The 26,787-nt window shown below is 41.6% G+C and overlaps 1 protein-coding gene across 4 annotated transcripts in view; it reads right to left on the bottom strand.

Annotated features, from left to right (window-relative positions):
- Eya3 (EYA transcriptional coactivator and phosphatase 3) overlaps positions 1-20,671 on the bottom strand; it is an 86,306-nt gene extending 65,635 nt beyond the window's left edge. For 3 of the 4 annotated variants that reach the window (XM_006975598.4, XM_042272009.2, XM_076565321.1), the window contains exons 1-2: positions 20,507-20,639; positions 1,318-1,413 (exon numbers count right to left, since the gene is read on the bottom strand). In XM_006975598.4, the coding sequence (XP_006975660.1) occupies positions 1,318-1,350 (33 nt within the window). In that variant the 5' untranslated portion in view covers positions 1,351-1,413; positions 20,507-20,639. Of the gene's footprint in view, positions 1-1,317; positions 1,414-20,506 lie in introns of all 4 variants that reach the window. The other variant, XM_006975599.4, reaches the window with a different exon arrangement.
- Positions 20,672-26,787: the final 6,116 nt, after the last annotated feature.

Raw genomic sequence — 26,787 nt, 5'->3', positions numbered from 1 at the left:
TATTTCCCCCGTCCTAAATCAACCAAAACAGCCTGCTAGAATTATTTTAATGAGCCATACCACTGCTGTCTGCCTTGTCTTTATGTAGAGAGTCTAGTGAAGCCTGTGGTCATGTCTGCCCTTGGATGCTTTCTGCCCCCTTACCAACACCGGTACTTCACCCTGTGATGTCAGGTATACTGTGCCCTTTCCAACAGCACTGACATGTCCATGTGGTCACACAGTCACCTTGACAGATTTATACTGGGAGCACGAGCCAGTAAGAAAATGACTTTCCAGACAGGTGGTGGTGATCTCTGTGAGTTCAAGGACAGCCTGGTCTACAGCCTGGTCTACAGAGTGAGTTCCCAGATAGCCAGAGCTACACAGAGAAACATTGTCTGGAAAAACCAAGAAAAAAAAAGTGACTTTCTATAACAATAACCCCACGACAGCAATTCTGGCTTTCGAGTGTTTCGGTTTCTTCCTTTCCTCTAACATTCAGGCTGTGCATACAATGTTACAGAAACCGAACAGAAAGAGAAGGGAGGAAGCAGTCCAAGAGATGAGCCGTTAGCTGGTTAGTCTCGCACTTCGTTAATTAGGTAGGGAGGAATGAACGATTCCCATCTCAACAGTCTGTCGACATTTACATACGTCTTTTTGAATTCCTGAGTAGACTTTTGTCTTACTACGTAAACACTCAATGATGTCCCTTTCCTTGGTACATTTATTTCTATAGGTCAGCTGTTTGTTTCAACAGTGCACATCCTATATACACTGTTCAAGATGATTTTAACCCTATTAGACCTATGGTTATTAATAACTCACCAAGGACAGGGATCACATTTAAAAGTTTCAGAGGTATTTTATTAGTTACTCATGTCTCCCTAGCTTTTACAGTTACCTAACGGAGAAGGCTAAAAGAATGGCAAAGTAATCACGAGAATGCAACTCTCAGCACACAGGGAAAAGGGCAATACTCACAGGTAATGCGGAGTGTGCTGAACAGATTCCCTAGAAGTAAGTTAGTCAAGTCTGAGTTTAAAAACACACAACACGCCAGGCAAGGCGGTGCACATCTGTGATCCCGATCAGGGAGGTTGAGGTAAGAGGACCACATGTTTGAGGCCACCGGAGACTGCATATAGCAAGACTCCATCTCAAAAACCAAACAAAAGAATATACAACACTGCTTTCTTAGAGGGAAATTACTAAGGATCCTGTTCTTTATTCTCATTTCTAATTTGGATTCTGTAAGTATAACTGAATTATACTCAAAAAGTCTCTTCAGATTAGCTTTTCTACAATCACCTTGAACTTGAAGGAAATACTCACCGGTTGCTCTGGTAGGTCTTGCTCTTCTTCCATGAGGACCACTATCTCTTTACACACTTACGTGACTGGATTGCAGGTCTCTGCAGTCTTCACACACTGTTTGTAACAAGAGAAGAATTCAAAGCTTTATATACTCATAAAGTATTATCATCGAGGTCATCAGAGAATAACTTTTTAATATTTTGCTACTCAAGCTTTCTACGTTAGTTCCAATCTCAAAATCTCAAACTTGCACGTGGCTTTTCAAAACTGACATGCTGTTCCAAGTCACGAGAGCTGTATGCAATGCTTGCTGGAAAGCTCTGCAAAAGCCAACACGTGGAGCTGCTTCTACCGGTTACTATAGTGCCTAATGCATTAAACACTTTACAATGACAGCCATGTGCAGATAAAAAACAATTTTTTTAAGGATTAGGGTTACGTTTAAAATGATAGAGACTGGCCTAGCAGGTCAGTAAGTTATGATAACATCTAACCTGCTTTAATGTAGAACATTTACATAACTGTTAACACAGACACACAGAATCGCTTTAAATAGGACAAACTGGAAAATCAATTAAATACATCACAACCAACTATCTGTCTATATGTAATCAATTTAAATGAAAATGTAATTCTTATGGATCTTGATAAGACAAACAAGTAAAGTGAAACCTTAAATATGAGAATTAAGGAAAAAATAATTATGTAAAGCTAGGATCCAATTTAATCTGAAATAATGAGCTTCCACTAAATAAACTGGGTAATTATTTAAATAAATCTTTACTGTTCAAACCCAGTTCCTCTGGTACTAATTTTTAGTTCTTAAGCCTTTCTTTGACCTGCTAACAGGAGATACATTATAAGAATGAAATACTCCCTTCCTGTCTAACTGAGGCTGGCTCTTATCCGATGGATGCTCCTGAAGTCTCACCTACGTGACTTTGACCAACCACCGAACTCACCTTGACCTACAGTTAAAGTGCAGACTCCTGCTACCGAGATAATGAAACGAACAAGGGAAACAGGGAACCACAGCCTTCGTTTCTGCTGGTGCCCACCAAATTTGTACAATATAATATACTTTTTAGAATCACACATAAGAACAGGAAAAGGACAGAAAACAAGTTCAAGCAATACAAACAGATGAAAAACCTTAACAATTAGGTGATAATAGCTTTACTCCTTCCTCTGCTCTTAAATGTCAAAAGGCAAACAAAGTTTAAAGGTCAGAAGTAAATGTGCTCAACGCACATGTGACTCCTACAGAACCTCCAAACTGCTCCAACTGGATGACGCAGACAACTTGCACTGCAGAATTATAGGATGCACAAATAAAAGCTCATGGCTACAACCCTCCCAGGCTCGCTTTGCTCGACACAGAAGAGCATAATCCACGTGACCATGAAACTGATTTGTAAGTGTAAAAAATAAACACCTTTTTGTTTTACCAATTTATAACTACCTTAAATTACAGTCTCTTCATGTGATTACTGTACTGTGTAAACATATATTTGTAAATATGATTTCAACCCATAAGGGCAAACAAAATAGGATGAAATTATTAGAGAAACAGAATGCCTTCACTCTTCATTTGTGAAAACTGTGAGTCTTACCTACACAGAAAGTTATTAACACTCCATGTTTTCTCAATCAAGGGATATGGATGTAAGAACTGCACTGTGAGTGTGCTCTCAGCAAAGAGGGAGAGGAATCTCTTCCCTGGGGCAAGGTTAAAATCCGCACTGGGATAGAGGGAGGTGAATACAATTATTAAAAATGGTAGTCAATAACATGTTCTTTAATTTTGCTTTTAAACACAAAGCCAATTTATTTTTAAAAATCTGAACATTAAAAGAGACTACAAATTTTTTTTACAGACCAAAAGGCAGTAATGAGTTCTAAAAGTAAGAAATCAAATGTTCAAACTATCCAAAACCATATTAAAATCCTGAGCTTTACAGTGTGAATTCTGAAGTAAGTTACAAGGCAACTTCTTTATGAAAAAAATTTAGAAAATAATTCTATTTGTTTCTTCTTTGAAAATAAACATTCTTGTTAACATCTTTAAAACTACCAATATCCTTCCTCTCAGCTTTTCAACTGAAGGGAATAAAAAGACATAGCTTCCATATTTCAGAGAAAGGAACTTTGAAAATTCAGGCTTGATATTTTTAAGTAACTGGTCAATTATCACCAGTCATTTCCACCATTTTAAAACAAAAACTGGGATGTGGTGGCACACACTATAATTTCAGCACTCAAGAGGCCATGGCGGGGATTATTGTAACTCTGAGGCCAGCCTCCTTACACAGGTAAATACAGTCTCAAAAAAGAAAAAGAAAAGAAAGAAAACAAAACAATACCAGCAAAGCCAAGAGAAATCCAAGTATCCTACAAAAAACCGATGATTTGTTAGAGGCCCTCCTCAGATCCTGGCAGTTGTGGTATGTGAGATACTTTCAAATACACATTCTAGCACATCTGTGAATAAAATGTATTAATAACAATACATATTTTCATTACACTATGCACCTAAGTACTATTGCTATCAATATAGTATTATTCCTCCCCAAAATTTGTTGGTTGAAATATAAGAATATGTTAAATAGAAGGATGTAAGCATTCTTCACATTTTCAGTATTTATCAATGTGCTAAAACTTGAACTATTTTCTTTTTGTGTGTGTGATTCTAGAGAGCAAACGCACAGTCTCATATATCTAAGTATACTATAGTCTACTTTTGTTTGTTTTGTTACTTCTTTTCAGAGAGAGGATTTCTCTGTGTAACCCAGGCTGTCCTGGAACTCGCTCTGTAGACCAGGCTGGCCTCGAACTCACAGAGATCCGCCTGCCTCTGCCTCCCAAGTACTGGGATTAAAGGCATGTGCCACCAGCACCCGGCTGATAAAACTTTTAATATTTATGTCACCACAACGTTTTTCTAATTGACATAGGTTATATAATAGAAAGTCCACTCACTAGCGATCTAGGAAACTGTATAAAAAAACCACTATTCTTGGTTCCAGTTTGGGTAATATAAGCAATGCAGAGTTGTTACAAAAAAAACCTTAGAATTCTCATTTCCATGGAATAGTTCCAGTTTGTATGTATTTTCACCATTAGTGAAACCTAACATTTTTCTGTTGCAAATGAAGACTTAAAAACACCAAATAATAATAGCTATGACACAGGTGTGTGTGCCACCATTTTCTGGCCTCTATGTCTATCTTGTGGCTGTTCTGTTCTCTGACCCCACATAAGTTTATTAGGGTGCATAATATTTTGGGGAAAACAATATCACCACAAAAAAGAGGTAAAAATTTGAAAGAGAGCAGAGAAGGGTATATGGGAAGGTTTAGGAAAGGGAAAAATGTTGCAATTAAATTACAACCTCAAAAAAATTCAAGGAAAATATAAAATTCAGAAGAAAAATAGTATTTCCTAAGAAATTTCTCTAAGTGTCAATGAAAATGTTAAAAACTGGTTTGGTTCAAAGAGGGTTTTCTTTTGTGAGGAGGGCCTCACAATGTTGTCCGTGCTGGCCTAGAAATCACGCACTCAAGTGACACCCCGCCCCGAGGTAGCTGTCGCTTTCGTCTGAGTCACCGCTTCCATGCCAACCTAAGTTTTCTTCACTTGTTTATTTTGTGGGGATAAGGGGCATGTGCAAGGCACATGTGGAGCTCAGAGGGCAACCTGTAGGGGACTGTTCTCTCCTTCCACCATGTGGGTTCTGGGAATTCAACTCAGATCATCAGGCTGAGCCATCTGACCCCAAAACACCATATTTTTAAAATACTATTGCAGATTTACATGTTCAGAAACAGAGCCAAATCTTTTTTATAATATCACAACTTAACTTTTATTTTCATGGCTAAGAAGTTAGAAAATAAATATTTAGCAGTGAATACTTTACTTCAAAATTCTAGATTCCTAAATCTCATATTTCTTTTGTAGCTGGATCTACACATTATTTGGTTTGTAATCAAAATGGACATAAGCATAACTTACGTCTATTTCAATGTGCTATTACAGCTCTTAGGCAGATAGAGAAACAAAATATATAAATTTATATATATTTATGTTATGGAATAATCTTTTTGTTCACTGTGAAGATGTGTCACTCTGATTGGTTTAATAAAAGGCTGAACAGCCAATAGCTAGTCACGATTTCTGGGCAGAGAAGACACTGGGAAGAAGGCAGAGACACCAGGAAACTCAGTAAAAGCAGGACAGACATTTTGGACATGCGGTAATGAAGCCATGAGGTAAAAAAAGTAAATTAACATAAATGGGTTAATTTAAGTTATCAAAGCTAGTTAGAAACAAGCCTAAACTAAGGCCGAGCTTTCATAGTTAATATAAGTCTCCGTGTCGTTTTTTGTGAGCTGGTTGCCCAAAAAGTCTGACTACATATATATATTGTGCTGATGTAAAAGTTTGTATCACTCTTAATTACAACTTCAAGAGAAGTATATATATAATGCAAAATATCTGATTATCAGTACAACAAAGAGACTTACATGTAGTTAAGTATGCACAGAAATATTCAAGGATTAACACAGTCCCTTTTCTTAATCACATTTTTATTCATTTATATTTTATTTTATTATTTATATTTTATTCATTTATATTTTTTTGTGTGCATGTGTGTATGTGTGTGGAGGTACCCATAGGACAACTGTGGAGGTCACAGGACAACTTTGGTAATCTTGTTCTCGACTTCCACCAACTGGATCCTCAGGCTTGGCAGCTGGTGTCTTTACTCAGTGAACCACCTCACCAGTCCCTGGACATCTTTAATACAGTGTTGGGGCTGGAGAGATGGCTCAGCAGTTAAGAGCAGTAGAGGCCTTTCCACAGGACCCATGTGGCAGCTCACAACTGTCTGTTAACTCTAGCTTCAGGGAATTCAACACCTTCAAACATGCATACATACAGGTAAAACACCAATGCACATAAAATAATGAATCATTAAAAAAAACATAGTGTTGTAGAAAAAAAAAGAATGTCCATACACTTCATACTGCTTACAATGTATCTGAGTTTATCTGCTACTCTTTCCACATAGTTAGATGTATTTTTAGGACACACTAAAGAAAATGCTACAGAGACTTCCTCAAGGAAAAATGTAATGTCCTTAAGGCTGGAAAGATGGCTTCATGGTACAGATACCTGCCACCAAGACTGAGTTTCTGAATTTGATCCCCAGAACCCACATGGTGAAAAGAGAGAATTCCCAGTTATCCAATGACTCCACACACATAGCATACACATAAGCACATGCACACACACACACACACACACACACACACACACACACACACACACACACAGTAACAGATGTAAAATTTTCTTCTAAAAATAAAAACATAGAAGCTGGGTGTGGAGGTGCAGACCTCTAATCTTAACACCTGGGAGATGGGAGGAAACTATGAGTTTCTTGCGTTATGTAGCAAAACCTTCCCTCAACAAATAAAATAAAAATAACATACCAATAATAGTCATAAACAATAACCTGAATTTGTGAGCACCAAAACTTCAACATTTTTATTTTTGTTTGAAACTCATTAAACTGCTCAGGATGGGCTCAAAATCCTCGATTCAAGCAATCCTCCTGCCTAAGTGTCCCAAAGAGCAGAAAATACAACACTACACCCAGAAAACTCCAGGCCCACAACACTATATACCCTGCTAAACTATTTATTAATGAGTGAAATGATTTAAGACTTTAATAGTAGTTAGTAAATAATTACTATGGCAATCTTATAAAAAAATTTAAAATTTAATATAATATTTTTTTAAATTTTTATTTATTTTCATTTTTTAATGTACATTGGTGTTTTGCCTGCATGTATGTCTGTCTGTGTGAGAGTGTTGAGTCTCCTAGAACTGATGTTATAGACAGCAGTGAGCGTCATGTAGATGCTGGGAATTGAACCCAGGTCCTCTGGAAGAGCAATCAATGCTCTTAACTGCTGAGCCATCTCTCCAGCCCCTTTAAAAAAATTTATTTATGTACATGTGAGTGTCTTGTGTGCCTGGGGAGACCAAGAGAAGACATTTGATCTCTTGGAACTGGAGTTCCAGGCAGTTGTGAGTCACCCACATGGGTGCTAGGAACTAACTCAGGTCCTCTACGAAGCAGCAAGCACTCTTAACTGCTGAGTCATCCCTCCCCAGCTATCATGGTGTCTTAAATATACATTATATATACCTTAAAGCATGAAACCAAAAACCAAGTGCCCTCTTCTAGTGACTTTTAGGCTGACTGTCACTGGGAATGATGGCTCACACCATAATCCCAGCACTTGGGAGGCCAAGCCCCAAGCTACACAGCAAGCTTGAGACTGGCCATGTCTCAAAAAAATAAAAATTAAATTAAAGATGGTTGTTTCAAATATGATTCAACAAGTACTAATCTGTCCTAAGGGGGATGCAAACTCATAAACAAGTGCCTGACCCTCGAAGTCTAGAGAAGTAGGTCAAAGTCAATTCTACCTCATAAACTAGGAAGTCTTAAAGAGCTACAGCACAGACAACGTGAAGAGAGCAGAAGCCGTTTCTAGGTGTCCTGTTAATTGTGCCTCTTACCTCTTACCAGTGCCTGTCAGTGGTGATGAAAAATGGGCATCTGGGTTTTATACATTAGCTTTCAAATAAGTAAGTGAAGGCATGTTCCAATACTTATATATTTCTTACTGAAAATTAGACAAAATGGCATTAATAAATATTTGTGAGGAACACAAGAACAGAAGCAATAAAAACTCAAAGAAAGACTAAAGATCACATTCACTACTAATTGATGAAATACAAATTAGGTTCTACTTCACACACACCAAAGTACCAAAAATAAGTCTAAATAAAACCTAAAGTTGAGGCTGGAGAGATGGCTCAGCAGTTAAGAGTACTGGCTGCTCTTCTAGAGGATCTGAGTTCAATTCCCAGCAACCACATGGCAGCTCACAACTGTCTGTAACTTCAGTTCTAGGGGATCCGACACCCTCACACAGACATACATGCAGGCAAAATACCAATGCGGATAAAATAAAAACAAATAAATTATTAGCTGGGTGCTGGCAGTGCATGCCTTTAATCTCAGCACTTGGGAGGCAGAAGTAGGCAGATCTCAGTTTGATGCCAGCCTGGTCTACAGAGGGAGTTCCAGGACAGCCAGGACTGTTACACAGAGAAACCCTGTCTCGAAAACAAAACAAAACAAAAAACTAAACTAAAGTTATCTGGGCTAAGAAGAGAAATCACATTCAGATTTGGCTACAAAGCTATATGTATCTTCAAACTGTTCTCAGGATATAGCATAAAAGAAGGCATAAACAGGCTATGATCACAACAGGGAGGAATGCTAACTACATTTATGAAATAAAACTAGAAGCCAGAAATACAACCCTGACTTTGAAAAATCTCAGTTATTAGTGAAAGAGTTGCCTGCTTCGTCAATGGTTAGTAGTTAGAAGTTCTCCAAAACCCTCTCTCTAACAATTCTGGCTGGGCATGGGGCATGGACTTGTAAACCTAGCACTTGAGTAGACAGGAGGACTGGAGCTCAAAGTCATCTTGATTGATTTTTTTTTTTTGGGGGGGGGGGGGTTCGAGACAGGGTTTCTCTGTAGCTTTGGAGCCTGTCCTGGACGAGCTCTGTGGACCAGGCTGGCCTTGAACTCACAGAGATCCACCTGCCTCTGCCTCCCGAGTGCTGGGATTACAGGCGTGCGCCACCACCGCCCAGCTCCAAGTCATCTTTAACTCCCAGCTATACAGTTTAAGACCTGTCTGGGCTACGGGAGTTCCTGCCTCAAAAAACAAAAACAGTAACAAAAAGTTTTGTTTAAATTATCCATTTTTTCTTGGTCCTATGAGGTCTGTGACCAACACCAGTTTTAATATTCTTAGCGTCAGGTAGCACACAGCAAGTAATTAATAACCAATGCATAGAGGAAAAGGCATGTGAAGAGGAGTGACAGACTGGAGTGATAAAGGTGGAGGAAAGCAAGCAATTCCCACTAGAAGCCTGCAATGGTGAAGAATTCTCCCACAGCCTCTGGAGGAGGCTGCTAACACTTGGTTCCTAACTGACCACCAGCCCTGTGAGCAAACATATATTTCTACTGATTTAAAACTCCAGGGCAGTTGGTGGCTCATGCCTTTAATCCCAGCACTTAGGCAGAGGCAGGAAGATCTCATGAGTTCAAGGCCACCCTGGTCTACATAGTGAGTTCTAGGACAGCTAAGACACAGAGAAACTCTCTGGGGGGTGAATGGGGAGAAAAGACTCCAAATTTGGTTTTGTCACAGCAGACACAGAAAACAAATAGTTAAGAATTTTGGTTTTTGGTTGTTTTCTTATTTAACTCCCTGGGCTTCCTGGTTTTCTCCTGGCTACTGAATGGAATACACAAGATTTAAAAAAAAAAAAAAAAAGCTGTGTGTGTGTGTGTGTGTGTGTGTGTGTGTGTGTGTGTGTGTGTGAGAGAGAGAGAGAGAGAGAGAGAGAGAGAGAGAGAGAGAGAGAGAGAAAATAACAAAGTAGCCATACATCCAACCGATCAGATACTTCTAAACAAACAAGCAGGAAGCTGGGTGTGGTGGCACATATCTGTAATCCCAGGACTTGGGAGGCAGAAGAATGAGGAGTTCAGGGTCACCTTCAGCAACTTAGGGAGTTGGAGGGCAGTTGCAATATACTCTATAGTGGTAAAATGCCATGGGCTTGTCCTTCTGTCCCAGACTCCACCATGTTTATTTCAAGTATTCTCTAAAACACCTTCTCCTAGGGCAGAATGGACTCTGTACCAAGGAGGAGGGAAACAGCCAGCTGCTAAGGGTATTAAAACACCTTGAGAACAGCTAGGAGGTAACAAACTGGTATTACTATTGCTTATCCCATGCACAAAAAATGTCTACAGTGGGAACAAGAAGCCAGTTTAGCAGAGGGAAGCTCACCCATGGAGAGAAAGCTCTCAGCAGAACTCCAGCTGAGATGATTTCTGCTGGGTACTTTAAACCCTGACTTTGTCTGGTACAGCTAGAGATCTCTAGTAGATGTTGTATCCAATCTGATGATGTTTTGCTATCTGCTCTTTACTATTTGTTCTTTTACTTTTGCTTGCTATGTATGTAAATAAACTCACTCACTTGAACCTGAAACATGGTTATTATGAATCATTCTCTGAACATACAGGAACAGCAGCCTTGGCTATATAAGATCTTATTAAGGAAATAAAAATGATAAAAAATAAATAAATAAAAGGAGAGAAAGGGGACCATTAAAACACTCAAAAATGTTCCCAATAACTGGAAAATTTGTCTAACAAATCTGGCATATAACTCCAAAGTTAGCATCCTGCTTTTATGCTGAGTCCAATTCTAAATTTAAATTGAAGAAATAAACACTCAGTAAATAGTAACACTGACAGTTTCAGGCACTCTGCTGTCTTGATAAGTCTTACAAATCTTTCTAGTGCCTTAAGAATGAATTCAAGGGGGCCAGGGGCCAGGCGGTGGTGGCGCACGCCTTTAATCCCAGCACTCGGGAGGCAGAGCCAGGCGGATCTCTGTGAGTTCCAGGCTACCAAGTGAGTTCCAGGAAAGGTGCAAAGCTACAGAGAGAAACCCTGTCTCAAAAAACAAAAAACAAAAACAATCAAGGGGGCCAGGGCACGCCTTTAGTCCCAGCACTCGGGAGGCAGAGGCAGGCGGATCTCTGAGTTCGAGGCCAGCCTGGTCTACAGAGTGAGTTCCAGGACAGCTGGGGCTACAAAGTGAAACTCTGTCTCTGAAAACCAAAGAAAAAAGGATGAACTCAAGTACCAGTATTTGTAAAACAGCCCTTTAAATTGGCCATCTAGTCATGCATGGTTGTGCACACCTTTAATCCCAGCACTGGGGAGACAGGTAGGCAGATCTCTATGAGTTTGAGGCCAACCTGGTCTACATAGAGAATTCTAGACCAGCCAAGGCTACATAGCAAAACCCTGTCTCAAAAACAATCAATCAAACAAGAGACTGGTCATCTGCAAAACAAACTTGACCTGGAAAAAAATATTCACTGTCTTTACTGCTAGATTTATACCTGGAAGATGCACAAGTTCCTCATTGATCTTTACCATTTACCAACTTCAGGCAAACTTGACTAAAAACTGAAGAACATGTTTTTTATGTTAACTGAAATTCATATTTTTCTTTTTGAGCTTTGAGAGATTTACTTGACTCTCTTGTAGGCATTTTGTGGCATCTCCAGAAAAGCATGCTTTTCTATAAAAGCACTTACTAAACATGTAACTGTTTAAAATTTTTTTTTTAGCTAGGCGGTGATTGTTAAAAAAAAAATAAATCTGCAATCAGGAGGCAGAGACAGGCAGATCTCTGTGAGTTCAAGGCCAGCCTGGTCTACAACTCAAGTTCTAGGACAAGCTCCAAAGTTACAGAGAAATGTTGTCTAGGGAAAAAAAGAAGAAAAAAAAAAATCAAGAGTCTCAAATAGCTAAGGGTGGCCTTGAACTCCTGATTTTCTTGCCTCAGCCTCCCAAGTGCAGGGATTACACCTGGCTTAATTGTTTAATTTTCTTTTTTTTTCTTTCCAGAGCTGAGGACTGAACCCAGGGCCTTGTGCTTGCTAGGCAAGCACTCTACCACTGAGCTAAATCCCCAACCCCTTTTTTTTTTTGGTTTTTCGAGACAGGATTTCTTTCTCTGTGTAGTTTTGGTGCCTATCCTAGAGCTCGCTCTGTAGACCAGGCTGGCCTCGAACTCACAGAGATCTGCCTGGCTCTGCCTCCAGAGTGCTGGGATTAAAAGCTTCTGCCGCTGCCGCTGCCGCTGCCGCTGCCTGGCCTAATTGTTTAATTTTTTAGCACTGGAACTAGGGGCTATACACTTCAAAGGCCACTTCTAGTTAAGCCCCACTCCTGAAGTTCTCCAGCCTCCCAAAGCAGTGCCACCAGCTAGACAACAAGTCATGGCTGCCTCTTTTACAATACTAATTTCCAAAGATGACTGATAAATCTAGGTTCTAAGTCTAACCAGTTTTCCTCAGAGTAGAGGAAGCAGATGAGGTATACAGGTTCTAGTTATTTACCTCTACTAACTACAAGATGATCACCACATGCCCCTAATCTCAGCACCAAGGCAGCAAAGACAGGAGGGTTGCAAATTCCAGTTAGATGAGGACTCCACAGCAGGACCCTACCATCCAGAAAAGGAAAGAGAATACGAAGAAAGTGGGAGGCAGGAGAGGGCAGCTAGGCCATGTTTGAGGGCAAGTTTGCCTTCTGGATATGAATTTCTCTTCTAAACATCACACAAATTATGTGGGATTTAGCTGGTCTCCTATACCAGGACTAGTGCTAGCAAGTTAATGACTGGTAATACTGGTAAGGCGTCTGGGAAAGCAACAAGGGTCGAGCGAGAGAATGGCACGATTTCATCTTTACTCAGGAAATGCTATACAGTGATGAGACTGCAGGGAAAGAGATGCCTGCCTGCCATGGGCAGGGCCTTCGCTGTCTTTTAAGAATGGTGGTGTAGGAAGGAGGGGACTGGACCTGCCTTGGCTGAGTCTGCCAGGCTGGGCTGACTCCCCAGGGGAGATCTTGCCTTGGAGGAGGGAGGTGGGAGTGGGGGGTGGATTGGGGGAAGGGCTGGGGTGGGAGGAGGGAGGACGGGGGAATAATCCATGGCTGATATGTGAAATTAAGTTAATTATAAAATAAAAATACTATATAAAAAAAGAATGTTCTTTTAAGAATGCTACACAGAGAAACCGTGTTTCAAAACAAAACAACAGCTGTCTCCAGGGGCTGAAGAGATGGCTCAGTGGTTAAAAGCACTGGCTGCTCTTCTAGTTGTCCCTCTCAACAAAGTTAGCCTCTATACGAAGCAGGGCTGGCAAGCATAAGATATTAGGGCATACACTTTGGGACTGGCTACAGAAGTCCAATTTAGCAGCTCTGACACTAACCATGAGACCTTGGATAAGGCCTGCTAGATCTCAGTTACTTCATGTGTATGACATGAGTAACAGTTCCTTTCTTATATGGATTAAATGTGTTAATATCTGTAAAACTTAAAAGCAGGTTAGCACATAACAAGCATGATGTATTTGTTCAAAACAACAACTTTGAAGGACTACAGAAGCAATTAAGAGCTCATACTGCTCTTTCAGAGGACCTGAGTTCAATTTCCAGCACCCATGAGATGGCTCGCAGCTGCTTGTAAACCAATTCCAAGGGATCCGATGCCCTCTGCTGGTCTCCTCAGGAAATGGCACCCACATGCACATGCACATACCCATACCCATACCCATACCCATACCCATACCCATTCATTACAAAATTTAAGTTAAAAATAAAATCTTTGAACTAAGACTACTAAAGCCTTAGGAGTAAGGTCCAAAGAGTAAGAAATTACTATGAAAGATTAGATAAGCTGGGCCTGCAGATCTGCTTATCTTTGTCACATGGCTTTGATTCTAAAACTCCACACAAGACAAATCTTCAAGAAAAAATGTTTTCAAACTTCTGGACAATTTAACATCATTACATGCCAATCACAATGTTTTTATTCAGCATATATACAAAACTCACCACAGTCACAAATATTCCCAGGAGACCCAAATATGAGCTCACTGTACTAATAGCTAACATTTATGGAATGCTTTTTATGGATCACGCAGTGTTCCAAGTACCTTTATACACTACTATTTTCATTTTTCCATTATGCTTGTAACACAAGAGCCATTTTCAATCATCATCACCATTCTATGGAGAAAACTAAAGACACAGCAGGTAACCTGCTCAAGGTTATATACCTAAGTCACCAACTGGAATTCAAGTTCAGGCAGGTTTATCTTCAAAGTCAGAGCTCTCAATGCATGGCTGTGTCTCCAGACAATACTAAAGACTGTAAAAGCTGAGTGATGTAAAAATGTATGCCATACATGCCAGTCACCAAGGGCCAGCACTGAAAAGGCAGATAGTGAGAGGATGCTGAGAAGTAGGAGTTTCCTTCTGCATCCCCTCCAGCTCTCATTCTCCCAGTTCTCACCACTCGTGTGTGTGGATCCCACGGAAGTGCACTGACTGAAGTGAAATAGTGTGAGTACCTGACTCACAGCGAATGCTCAAGGGAAGTGGTGATAACTGGCTAGGTGTGGTACCTCAAGCCTGGATTCATAGCACAAAACCTTCAGCAAGCTGAAGTAGAGGCCACCTATGTGTAGCACAATGACACTCAAAAAACCTAAACAAACAAGAGATAAAAACTGATGAAAAGCACGAAGTTGACCATGTCTGCTGACCTCACCTCACTAATGGCTTGGACGGGACAGAAATGCTGCAATCTACCCTTCCTTTCCACTCTAAGATTTCAAAACATGAAGCGGGACAATGGATGGGATCCACACCACTGCAAACCCTAACGTGACCACACACATCTGAGGAAACAAAGATTTTTGTAATTCAGTTGTAAAAGAAATCACCAAATGAAAACTACTTATACTTACAAAGAATGAAATCTTTCTATTAAGCTGTGTTAGAGACTCAAGCAATAAACTCCAAAATAGTTTATAAGCAGTAGGAAATCATACATCTAGTTTTAAAAATCATATGCTATTTTTACAGGTGAATGACACATTCTTAGGTCTAAAAATTAACTGTTCATTTTCTGGGAGTTTAGTTTCTATTTTTAGTTTGGGTTGATTTTGTTGAGACAGAATCTCACTCAAACTCACCAAAATTCCTACTTCCTCCCAAGTGCCAGGCTTACAAATGTGCACAATGTCCCTCTTAAATTAGTTTAATTCTAATTATATTGAGTATTGAACTCAGAAATTTATAAACAAGATGAGATTCAGAGTTTAATATAATTGCTGGTCCTATACAAGATCACCTGATTCATGTAAGCAATCTAAATATGTAATATTATAATGGACACAGTAGGCACCCAATTTATATTTATTGAAAGAACTGTACTACAAAGATTACTGCTCACTATTTTACTGGAAGAAAAAAAAATCTAGCTGGTACAAATATTACCAAACTAATAAGTTAAAGTGCATCTACCACAATCTGTAGTAGGATCTTTAAGATATTAAACACTATCTGCACTGGACTGATCTGCTAAATTATTTAAAATAAACCATTAGGATACACATGGTGGCACAGGCCTATAATCCCAGTATTTGAGAGATGGAGGTAAGAGGTCAAGAGGTCAAGATCATCCTCATCTATACAGGGAGTTGGAGGCCAGTCTGGGATATGTGAGCTCCGTCTCAAAAAAAAAAAGTCAGACTTAAACTATAGATTTCTTGTGATTTAAAATTATTTTGTATAGTCAAAAAAATTAAAGACAAATATTATGAGGCCCATGTTTTAAATGTATTTTGGGGGAGGTGGGTTGCTTTTTCAAGACAGGGTTTTTCTGTGTAGCCCTGGCTGTCCTAGAACTAGCTCTGTAGACCAGAATGGCCTAGAACTCAGAGATCTGCTTGCCTCTGCCTCCCAAGTGCTGGGATTAAAGGTACGTGCCTTCACCACCCAGCTTAAATGTCTAATTTTTAAATTTACTGTAAATAAAATACTTGTATATTTATTAACTAGCTACCTTTGACTTGGTTGATGGCTCCAAGAGGGTGTGTTCCATCATGTGCCACGTTCCCTGATGTAAAGCAGTTAATGTGTCTTAGAGTTAAGACACATACTCAGAACAGGAACGTGCACTTACATTTTAAGTTAATCAGAATATAAAGTCCAGGGCTGGAGAGATGGCTCAGCAGTTAAGAGCACTGGCTGTTCTTCCAGAGGTCCTGAGTTCAATTCCCAGCAACCACATGGTGGCTCCCAACTATCTGTAATGAGAACTGGTGCCCTCTTCTGGCATGCAAGCAGAACACTGTATACATAATAAATAAATCTTTTTAAAAAGAAAAAAATTAGTCCAACTCTTTTTCTTAGTACTTTACTGTAAGTACAATTCAACCTTTTATTATAAAACATTTAGGAGACTTTATGGAACAATAACCCAGTCCATACACTGTATATTTCTATTTGAACTAGTCTTCCTCCATTTATTTTTTAATAATCTATTTATTCTTACTTTATGAGCATTGGTGTTTTGCCCACATGCATGTCAATGTGAGGGTGTCAGATCTTGGAGTTACAGACAGTTGTGAGCTGCCATGTAGGACCTGGGAATTGAACCTGGGTCCTCTGGAAGAGTGTGTCAGTGCTCTTAACCGATGAGCCATCTCTCCAGTCCTTCCATTTAAATGATACACAAACTACAGTAACATGTAGTCATCTGCAATTCACATAAATCTTTTAGACAAATAACTACTAGAAAGTAAGCTTCATGAGAGCCTTTTATTTGTAGGAAAAGAGGATGAAGTCATGAAGTAGCACAGGCGATCACAAATCCAAGGATAATGGGAAGGACAGGCTGGAGATAGATTTTGCTTCTCAAATATTTAAAATTGCATCATCCTTTAAATATCATAGTGTACAAGGGAAAAAAATTAAAGCATTTGTGACAAAGTACAGTAACAAGTTAACAAATAACCAAAAATAATCAAGCCCAAACTAGAAAACATGTAGGTATAAAACATGCAGAAATGCTTTCTAAATGGAGCTCTCAGGCTTAAAAACTGAAATAAACGTAAGGTAGAACTTGCTATAGAAAACCAACAGTGAAGCCAGGCAGCGGTGGTGCACGACTTTGATCCCAGCACTCAGGAGGCAGAGGGAGAGGATTCTCTGAGTTTGAGACCAGCCTGGGCTACAGCTCAAGTTCCAGGACAGCCAGAGCTACACAGAGCAACTGTCTTAATTTAAAAAAAAAAAAAAAAAAAAAAAAGGAAAAGGAAAAGAAAACCGACAGTGATTTCTTTTCAGAGCTTTAAAACCACACTGTCTCTAGTGACTAGAGAGTTGGCAGCTGTGGTGGTGTGAATGAAAATGGCCCCCACAGGCTCATATGTGTAAATGCTTGGTCCGTGGGAGATGTCTTGCTGGAATAGGTGTGGCCTTGTTGGAGGAGGCATGTCATTGGGGGTGGGCTTTGAGGTTTCTAAAGGCAAGGACCAGGCTCAGTCTCAAGTTCTGCTCATTCTCTCCTGTCTGCTTCCTGCCATGATGATCATGGATTAACCCTCTATAAAACTGTAAGCAAGCCCCCAACGTAATGTAATGCTTGCTTTTCTAAGAGTGGCCTTGTTCAGGGTGTCTCTTCACAACAATAGAACAGTTAACTAAGGCAGCAGCTAAGTAAGAAAGGCAGGTTCTTCAGTACCCACAAGTCTACTAGTGTCCTGTCCCCAGTCCAGGGGCATGACCACGTTTGCTCCAGCGATAGCAGAGACGCTCAATCACTTAGGGGCTTCTGTGTAGAATTCAGATCACAACACGACAGTGCCACTTTAAAAAACTAACTTCTACTTCTGCATCAACAGTTTGTTTCTCTAGTCCCTTTTTTGTTTTGTTTTGTTTTTCGAGACAGGGTTTCTCTGTGTAGCTTTGCGCCTTTCCTGGAACTCACTCTGTAGCCCAGGCTGGCCTCGAACTCAGAGAGATCCAACTGCCTCACCCCCCACCCCACTCCCCAGTACTAGGATTAAAGGTGTGCACCACCACCGTCCGGCTTCTCTAGTCCCTTTTTTATTTGTTTTTTGTTTGTCTGTTTGTTTTTTGTTTTGTTTTTCGAGACAGGGTTTCTCTGTGTAGCTTTGCGCCTTTCCTGGAACTCACTTGGTAGCCCAGGCTGGCCTGGAACTCACAGAGATCCGCCTGGCTCTGCCTTCCGAGTGCTGGGATTAAAGGTGTGCGCTACCACCGCCGCCCTCTCTAGTCCCTTTTTAAAGGCAAATCCACATTACAGATTTTGTTTTGTTTTTTTTATTTTGGAGACACAGCTGGCTTGGAACACACAGACATCTACCTGCCTTTGCCTCCCAAGTGCTGAGATTAAATTAAAAAGGCATAGATTTCTGATCCTAATAGTTTCATTCTGATATCCTAAATCCATCAATACGGCCCACCAAATACTATATTGTGCTCACTAGTCTTCAGCTTTCAAAGAAATAAAACTTATCATTCTGAATGTAAGTGCAGGACTTCTTAAAAAAACAAACAAACAAACAAACAAACACGATCTTGGTAGGCTGGAGAGATGACTCAGTGGTGAATACACTGGCTGCTCTTTCAGAGGACCAAGGTTTGAGTCACAGCACCCATGTGGCAGCTCACAACCATCTGTAACTACAGTCCCAGGGGATCTGACTCCTTCTTCCAGCCTCCTCTGGCACCAGGCACTGATACACAGTCAAATTTTAAATAAATAAATAAATAAGACTTTGGAAAAATCATCATTAATTCTTAAAGCTGGGTATCAATGAAGGAGTACATTTGAGCTCTCAATTCCCTTTGGCCATAGACTACAGAAATCTCACTAGCTTTGGACTGAAAATATGCCTAGGAAACAGTCAAGCATGGTGGCACAGGCCTGTAATCCCCGAGGTGAGAGGGCAGAGGCAGGAGGGTCAGGAGTTCAGGGCCATTCTCAGCTACATAGCAAGTTTCAGGCCAGCCTGGGGTCAACACACACCACAAAAAAAGAGAGGAAGGAGGGAAAGAAGGCAAAGGAGGGGAGGAAAGAAATACCAAGTTCAAAGTTGTACACCAATTATAACTATAAAAAAGAAGTATTCTTCAAACCTAGAGACAAAGAAATCACTGGAGTCAGCCACGGTTACTGAGGTTGTTTTCAAAGAGGGAAACGAGGGGTCAGGCCAGACAGAGGCTCCCCTTTGCCGTGCAGGTGAGGGAGGGCAGATAAACTTCCATGGAGGCGCCCGCCCCTCACCACTTCAATCCCGACAACCAACCTGGAGGTCTTTCTCTGGGGCACCTAGGACTAACATGGCCAAGCTCCAAAGTTCTTTGCTAAGAACAGGTGAAGAGAGCGGCCCAATTTTGGACTAAGTCAGTCTATGCTACACTCTCATACGTGTATACGAGGGAGGACAGCCGAGAGAAACCAATAATAAACGTTGTATTTGTTCTGTTCATATTTAATTATTAATTCTGATCACACACAAAACAAAATGATGGTTGCAATGAAATGCCACAAACACCAAAAAAAACAGATCGGTACCAAACCTGTACCCCTAAATCACAAAATCTAAGAACCAGGACACTAACCATTATTAAGTCTAATCCTTCCACATTATAGATGATGAAAAACCTCCAGAGAATGTAAGAGGTCTTTAATCTCAAAATAAGAAAATGATGGTTTCTAAACTATGGTGGCAACACTAAAAACAAGTTAAAAGGATAAGAATATTCTAAGAAGTAATGGCTGGCTTATAAGGAAAATTATTTTGAGTTACAGTAGTGAATTCTAGCAGAAAACAGTAACGAAAATGCCTTAAAAGTAAGTTTATAAATCTCCCAACAAACTCGGTCCTCTGTCATAACAACTGCCCTCTAACTTCAAATCCATGCAGAGTGCCGAGCATCCGCATTGTCGCCTCAGCTGTGCACATCCATCCTCGTGGGACAGAGGACACAAAACGGACAGGGCGTACTCCAAGACCTGTCAATTAACAAGATCACACAAGCCCGACAGCGAGCCCGCCACCTGTTCGCCGCTCTTCCGACAGCCCGGAAAACTAAGGCGGAGCGGAGGGAGCACTGGGAACGAACGCCTTTGTTGTTCTCTAACCGGGGAAGCGAGCGATCAAGGGTTCAGTCCAACCTGGCGCCTCAAGGCGAAAACTCGCCCCAGGCAGGAGACGTCGGCCCGGGATCGTGGCTTTGAAGAAGCCCTCGTCTCGCTGCGAAAAGGCAGGCGAAACACCCTTGTCATCGACCAGTCCCTGGAGGGGGGAAGGGTCACGGGTGAGGGGCGCTGGGGGACGGAGCTGAACCCCCACGCTCCGGGTGGAAGAACAGCGGCTCTCAACCCACGGGTGCGGAAGAGGCGCTAAGAGAAGGGGAGGCAGAGGTAGGGCTGAGGCGCTGCGGTGAGGAGGGGCAAGGCCAGCGTGAAGGAAAAGGCTCGAGCGGAGACCGGCAGGGACAAGGGACCGCGGAAGGGACCCCCACCCGGGAGGACCCGGGCAGACCTCTCTGGCCGCCGCCCTGCAGGCTGCACCCGAGCCGCCGCGCTCACACCCCGGCAGCGGCGGGAGACTCACCCGAAGGCTGCAGACGCCCCACAGCACAACATGGGACCGCTCCGGACCCACTCGGGAACCCACAGAGTGGCGGAAACCGCGGCGTTAGCGCGACCCGGATGTGCATCCCTAGGAACCGGAAGCAGGCTTACGGGGTCGCCTCACAATCAACACCTCGTTCCGCCCGAACCCTGAGGACGCGTCCGGCCTCCCGGGGCGGGGAAAGGCCCGGGCCCCGCCCACGTCGCCGGCGGAAAGGCCGGGGCCCCGCCCACTTCGCCGGCGGAGAGGATGGATTGATTTTTCCCGGGTCCTTCGTTGTCTCCTTCTGAGTGCTTCGCAGGATGCTGGTGCTGCTCAGCTGCCGCAGCTCTGGTGAAAAGTACTTGCCCTTCCCCCACCAAAACAAAGTCCCATTACGTGGCTCAGGCTGGTCTCGAACTCACGATCCTCTTTCTTAACCCGAGGACTGGTATTACAGGCTTGTGCCTCCACGCCCAGCCATAGCTCTCATTTTTTGTTTTGTTGTTTTTGTTTTTCGAGACAGGGTTTCTCTGTGTAGTTTTGGTGACTGTCCTGGATCTCACGCTGTAGACCAGGCTGGCCTCGAACTCACAGAGATCCGCCTGCCTCTGTCTCCCGAGTGCTGGGATTAAAGGTCTGTGCTACCACCGCCCCGGCCTCAGGAACATATTTTTTAATGCTTCATTAATTTTAAAATACAACTCAAGTGAGGGCAAGGAATGGGATTGAAAACGGGTTTTGTGGAGTCTTCAGTTTAAGTCTCTTCAGTTTAAGAGACCCTCAAGAAAAAAAGACCCAAAATTACAAATACAATATTAATCACAAAGATTATTTTTTTAAGCTATCTTTTAAACACAAATAAAAAGAAAAGGCCTTGGGGCTGTCGAGATGGCTCAGAAGTTAAGAGCACTGGCTGCTCTTCCAGAGGTCCTGAGTTCAATTCCCAGCAACCACATGGTGGCTCACAACCATCTGTAATGAGATCTGGTGCCCTCTTCTGGCCTGCAGGCATACATGCAGGCAGAACACTGTATACATAATAAATATTTTGAAAAAAAGAAAAGACCTTTATTAACTGCTTCTATTTCAACAATTTTCTAAGCAACTACTTTGGTAAGATTCTTAACCCTTCTTTCTCACATACCACATCGAATTAGCTCAGTCAGTAGACACTGTCTTCAAAGTCTTTGCAGAATCTGACCGTATACCACCTGTGTTGGTATAAGCACTTCAATCTGTGATTCTGAGTGTCCTATTTCTATGCTCCCTATCCCAGAAGTAGGAGTTTCCTGTTAGAGCCTTAATCAGATCACATGCTTTTCCAATGACTTTCTATCGCAGAGTGAAAACTTTACTTTTTATATTGCCTACAGGACCCATAAGACCTAACTCTGTCAAGTAGAACTCTAATCTCTTCTTGGACTGCCTCTCCTCATCCATTCATTTAAGATGCCCTGGCCTTAAGTGGTGGTAGTGCATTGTTATTTTTTGGTTTTGCTCTTTTGGGAGGTCCACCACTCAGCTCCCAGATAAATCACACACGGAGGCTTATTCTTAATTATGAGTGCCCAGCCTTAACTAGCCAGCTTTCTTTAACTTAACTCATCCCATCTACCTTTTGACTCTGAGCTTTTCCCGGTCTCTAACTTCTGTAAATCTTATTCTTACTCTGTGGCTTGCCTGTAGCTGGGTAGCTGGCCCCGGAATCTTCCTCCTTCTCTGGCTCCTTCTTTTCTCCTTTCTCCCAGATTTTTCCTTCTATTTATCCTCTCTGCCTGCCAGCTCCGCCTATCCTTTCTCCTGCCTTGCTATTGGCTGTTCAGCTTTTTATTAGACCATCAGGTGTTTTAGACAGGCACAGTAACATAGCTTCACAGAGTTAAACAAATGCAACATAAATAAAAGTAACACACCTTAAAACAATGTTCTACAACAGTGCATACCTTTAACCCCAGCTTGGGAGGCAGAGGCAGATGGATCTCTGTGAGTTTGAAGCCAGCCTGGTCTACAGAGTGAGTTCCAGGACAGCCAGGGTTACACAGAGAAAACATCTTGGGAAAAAAAACTAAAAACAAACAAACAAAAAACCCTACCCTGGCCTCCTCTGATGTTCTCCCAGCCTGCAGGTAGGCTGAGGCACTGTCTGCTTTCCACACTCCCTCTGCCTGAAATGCTTTTCCCTCGTATGCCTGCGTCACTCACCTTATCTCCTTTACATCTCATTCAAATGTACCTGCTCACTGAGACCGTCTCGGACACTACACTTTACATGGTGTGGTGGTTTGAATAGGTATAGCCCCCGTAGATTCCTGTGTTTGAATGCTTAGCCCATAGAGTAGCACGATTAGGAAGTGTGGTCTTATTGATGGAAGTGTGTCACTGTGGGGACCGGCTTTAAGGTCTCATATTTGCTCAAGCTACACCCAGTGTGGCACAGTCTCCTTCTGTTCCCTGCAGATCAAAACGTAGAACTCTCAATTCCTTCACCAGGACCATGTCTACCTACACGATGCCATGCTTCTTGCCATGATGATAATGAACTAAATCTTGGAAACTATAAGCCAGCCCTAATTAAATGTTTTCTTTTCTAAGAGTTGCCATGGTCATGGTGTCTCTTCACAGCGATAGAAACCCTGAGACAAATGGGAGCACTATTACCTTCCTTGTACTTTCTTACCCCCTAATAATTTATCTCATGACCTTTGTCCAACAAGTGGCTTGTGGATTTGGCTTACTGTCTCCCTCCCCACCAGGATATAAGCTCCATGAGGGCTTGGATTTTGGTTAGGAGGTGGGTATTTTTTTTTCTTCAAGATGGCCCAGGCTAACCTCCAACTAGATTTGTGGTCAAGAATGGACTTGGACTTGTGCTTCTCCTGCCTCCTTCTCTCAGATACTAGAATCACAGGTGTGCACCACCATGTCCAACTTGAATGTTTATTTTTGTGCGTGTATTTTAGCACTAGAACACAATATGTCACATAGTAAACACCCAATAGATGTATGTTGAATCAAAGGATAAATTAATTGCTTGTTGTATTTTGCTTTTACGGATATGAAACCATGTAAGCTGAACCACTAGCTCCACCAGAGGGAGCCCACAAACAATGAGATGTCCCCAGATATTATTCCCAAAGTACATACTGTACAAACACATCAGGCCTGTGCCTTATTTGTAATTAAAAAACAATGTTCTATACACAGATAAATAGACAAATGTAAAAAATTAAAACAAACATGCCAGTGACTTTGCAGTATATATACATACACATACAAATACGCACACATATACACACACACACATACAAATACACACACACACACACACACACACACACACACACACACACACACACTTCACTGTGTAGCCCTGGCTGTCCTGGAACTCACTATGTAGACTAGACTGGCCTCAAACTCACAGAGATCTGCCTGCCTCTGTCTCTGAAATGATAGGATTAAAGACATTTCACCACCACACCCAGTCTTTGGCATCTTTGAGAATAAAAACCTTTCTTCTTACCTTAATCTACAAGGTCCTAGTTGGCCAGGCCTTCCCAGCACTCAGATTGCATGCCTAGCTCTAGCCAGAGTGGTCCTTCATATTTATTTGTTCTTTGGAGGTTGTGGTGGCACAAGCCTGTAATTTGAGGACTGGGGGGACAGAGACAGGAGGACTGTTCCAAGTTGGAGGCCAGCCCAGTCTCACTGCTGAAACCTTGTCTCAAAAACAAAACAAAAATAAAAGAACGAAACAAAACTATAGGCCTTGACTTGGAATCTTACAAGTGCACACAGAAAATTAAAAAAAAAAAAAAAAGAAAAATAAATAAATAAAACAAGTGCACACGGAAATCACAATTGAGTTCACTCTATAGATGAAGTCATTGTGTCAGGGAAAAGTTAAACAACTTGCTTGAGGTCACATGACTAGCAAGAAACAGACAAAGCTGGGCAGAGTGAAGCATACCTGTATTCCCAGCCCTCAGGAGGCTGGGGCAGCAGGATGGTGAGTTCAAAGACAGCCTGGGCTCCACAGCCAGGCCCTAGTTCAGAAAAGCAAAGAACGCCAGTCACCCCTGGAGCCTCTGCCACTCAGGCTGCCCAAAGTGTGACCTTCCCTCTTTCCTTCTTTTTCTTTCTTTCAGATAATTGCCAAAGCCTGGGCATGTCGTTCCCCCACCCACCCACCCCAACCCCCCAACCCCCCTACCCCGTGTTCAGAGCTTCCTCACTTTTCCCCAAAGCACCGTCCCAGCTCCAGCTTCTGCCACTGCATCTAACTCAAAAGGCATCTATCTCTCTCTCTCTGTCTCTCTGTCTCTCTCTCCTCCTGGCAGCTGCCAAGACTTACAACTGGCCTGCCCTATTGTTTTTCTCTTGAGCTCTAGAAAGTTATTCTTGAACTTAGTAATAATAATAATAATAGTAATAGTAATGGAACAAAACAAAGCATCAGACAAGGACTTAACTACTGGGGCATGCTTCTCTCTTGCTTCAGGAAAAGCAACAGGTAGCCATGGATGAAGGAGGGCTGTATTTACTTACAGCTTTCTCAGGGATGTCAATGCCTCTCTCCTCTTTGTCCTCCCTCTCCTCTTCTTTGTCCTCCTCCCCTCCCTCCTTCTCCCTCTCCCTTCTTCTCCCCGACCCCCACCAGGCTCTGTTTTTTTTTTGAGACAGGCTTTGCTATCTCTCTCTCTCTCTGCTCTAGAACTCCCCTGTACCTTTGCTTCCCAGTGTGGGGATTCCAGGCGTACACTGAGTACGGTTTTCTCCTGCCTTAGTAAAGTATTACTGAGGACAAACCTAAATAAATATACCAAAAACGCTGTTATGATTTCTTTAAGCTGAGTTGCAGTCACACATCTATATAATTTCCTATTCTTTTTCTGTAGATTTGGACTCTTTCCCTCAAAACTTAACACAAAAGAAAGGCTATTGCTATAGTATTATAGACAGATATTACTGAACAAAGAAAAGGTGCAAATCAAAACACAAAACTAATTACCCTAAAATAAGACTGACTCTAAGGCCTTGAATTGAATTATTTCCAGTTTATTTTTTTTATTTTACTTTATTTTAAAGATTTATTTATTATGTGCTACGGGCTGCATGTAATAAATATTCCATTATTATTATTATTAAGTTCAAGAATAACTTTCGGGGTTGGGGATTTAGCTCAGTGGTAGAGCACTTGCCTAGCAAGCACAAGGCCCTGGGTTCGGTCCTCAGCTCCAGAAAAAAAAAAAAAAAAAAAAAAAAAAAAGAATAACTTTCTAGACCTCAAGAGAAAATCAATAGGGCAGGTGAGCTGTAAGAACTTAGTTGGTTATGGCAAAGCCACTACCATAAGGGATCAAGGAATTCCTTCAGAGGAAGCCAAATTCCAAGGAGCTTTTGGTGTTATTTGGATTGTTATATATCAGCTTTCTTCTGTTATGAAAATCATGTGTGCCTTCATAGCTTCCCCAATTGATTTTTTCCTAAGAATTGCTAACAGTGTGGATGGATCAGTATTTGGACATATACATTTGAGGTATTTGGAGAATGACCTCAGGAAAGACTTCTTTCCCTCAGGCCCATCCATTTCTTCTCCTTTTAGCGATGGAATCAGATAACTCCCTTAGCCACATTCAAGGACTAACAGAAATAACAGTCCAAACCACCACATAATAAGTCTCCTGAATTAAGGTAAATTCTACACGAAGACACCACCTAGGTCAGGTGGACCTTAAGCAATAGCTTCACACAACTTAGCTCAGATCCTCCTTTTCTTACAGCTTTACTAACTTTATACACCTCTAACTCCTTACATAACCACTTCTAGGAATATTTAGATAAACTTCTGCACTGACAGCTATGCACAGCCAGAACCCCAGTTCAAGCCTCCCTGTAATTAGCATCATTGGCAGCATCTGGCCAGGTCCATCCCCAGATGAAGGAAATTCCTTATCAGAGATAGCTCTGTACTCTCTAAGAACAGCCTTAAGTGTCTAGACTACCTGTTTGAGAAGGCCTGGCAGATGTGCTAATTAAACTTAACTTCCTCCTTTCCCAAATCTTACCTCTAGTTCCAGATCTCCCTTTAACTATCACCAGAGGAATCTAGCTATACACAGGTTGCCTAGCGACTGAGCACACCTCCCCCTACCCTGCAGAAAAACAGCAGATAGCTTGGACAGATAGGAGCCACAGGAAAAAAGAAGGCAGTTTTATTTTCACCCATTGACCTAGTGACTTATAGATTCTTAACATTTTCTTCCAATCTTGTTTAAGAT

The sequence above is a fragment of the Peromyscus maniculatus genome, chromosome 2, assembly GCF_049852395.1.
Source record: "Peromyscus maniculatus bairdii isolate BWxNUB_F1_BW_parent chromosome 2, HU_Pman_BW_mat_3.1, whole genome shotgun sequence".
Lineage (NCBI taxonomy): Eukaryota > Metazoa > Chordata > Mammalia > Rodentia > Cricetidae > Peromyscus > Peromyscus maniculatus.
Note: the sequence above shows the minus strand (reverse complement) of the source record. Positions and strands in the feature narration are given on the sequence as shown.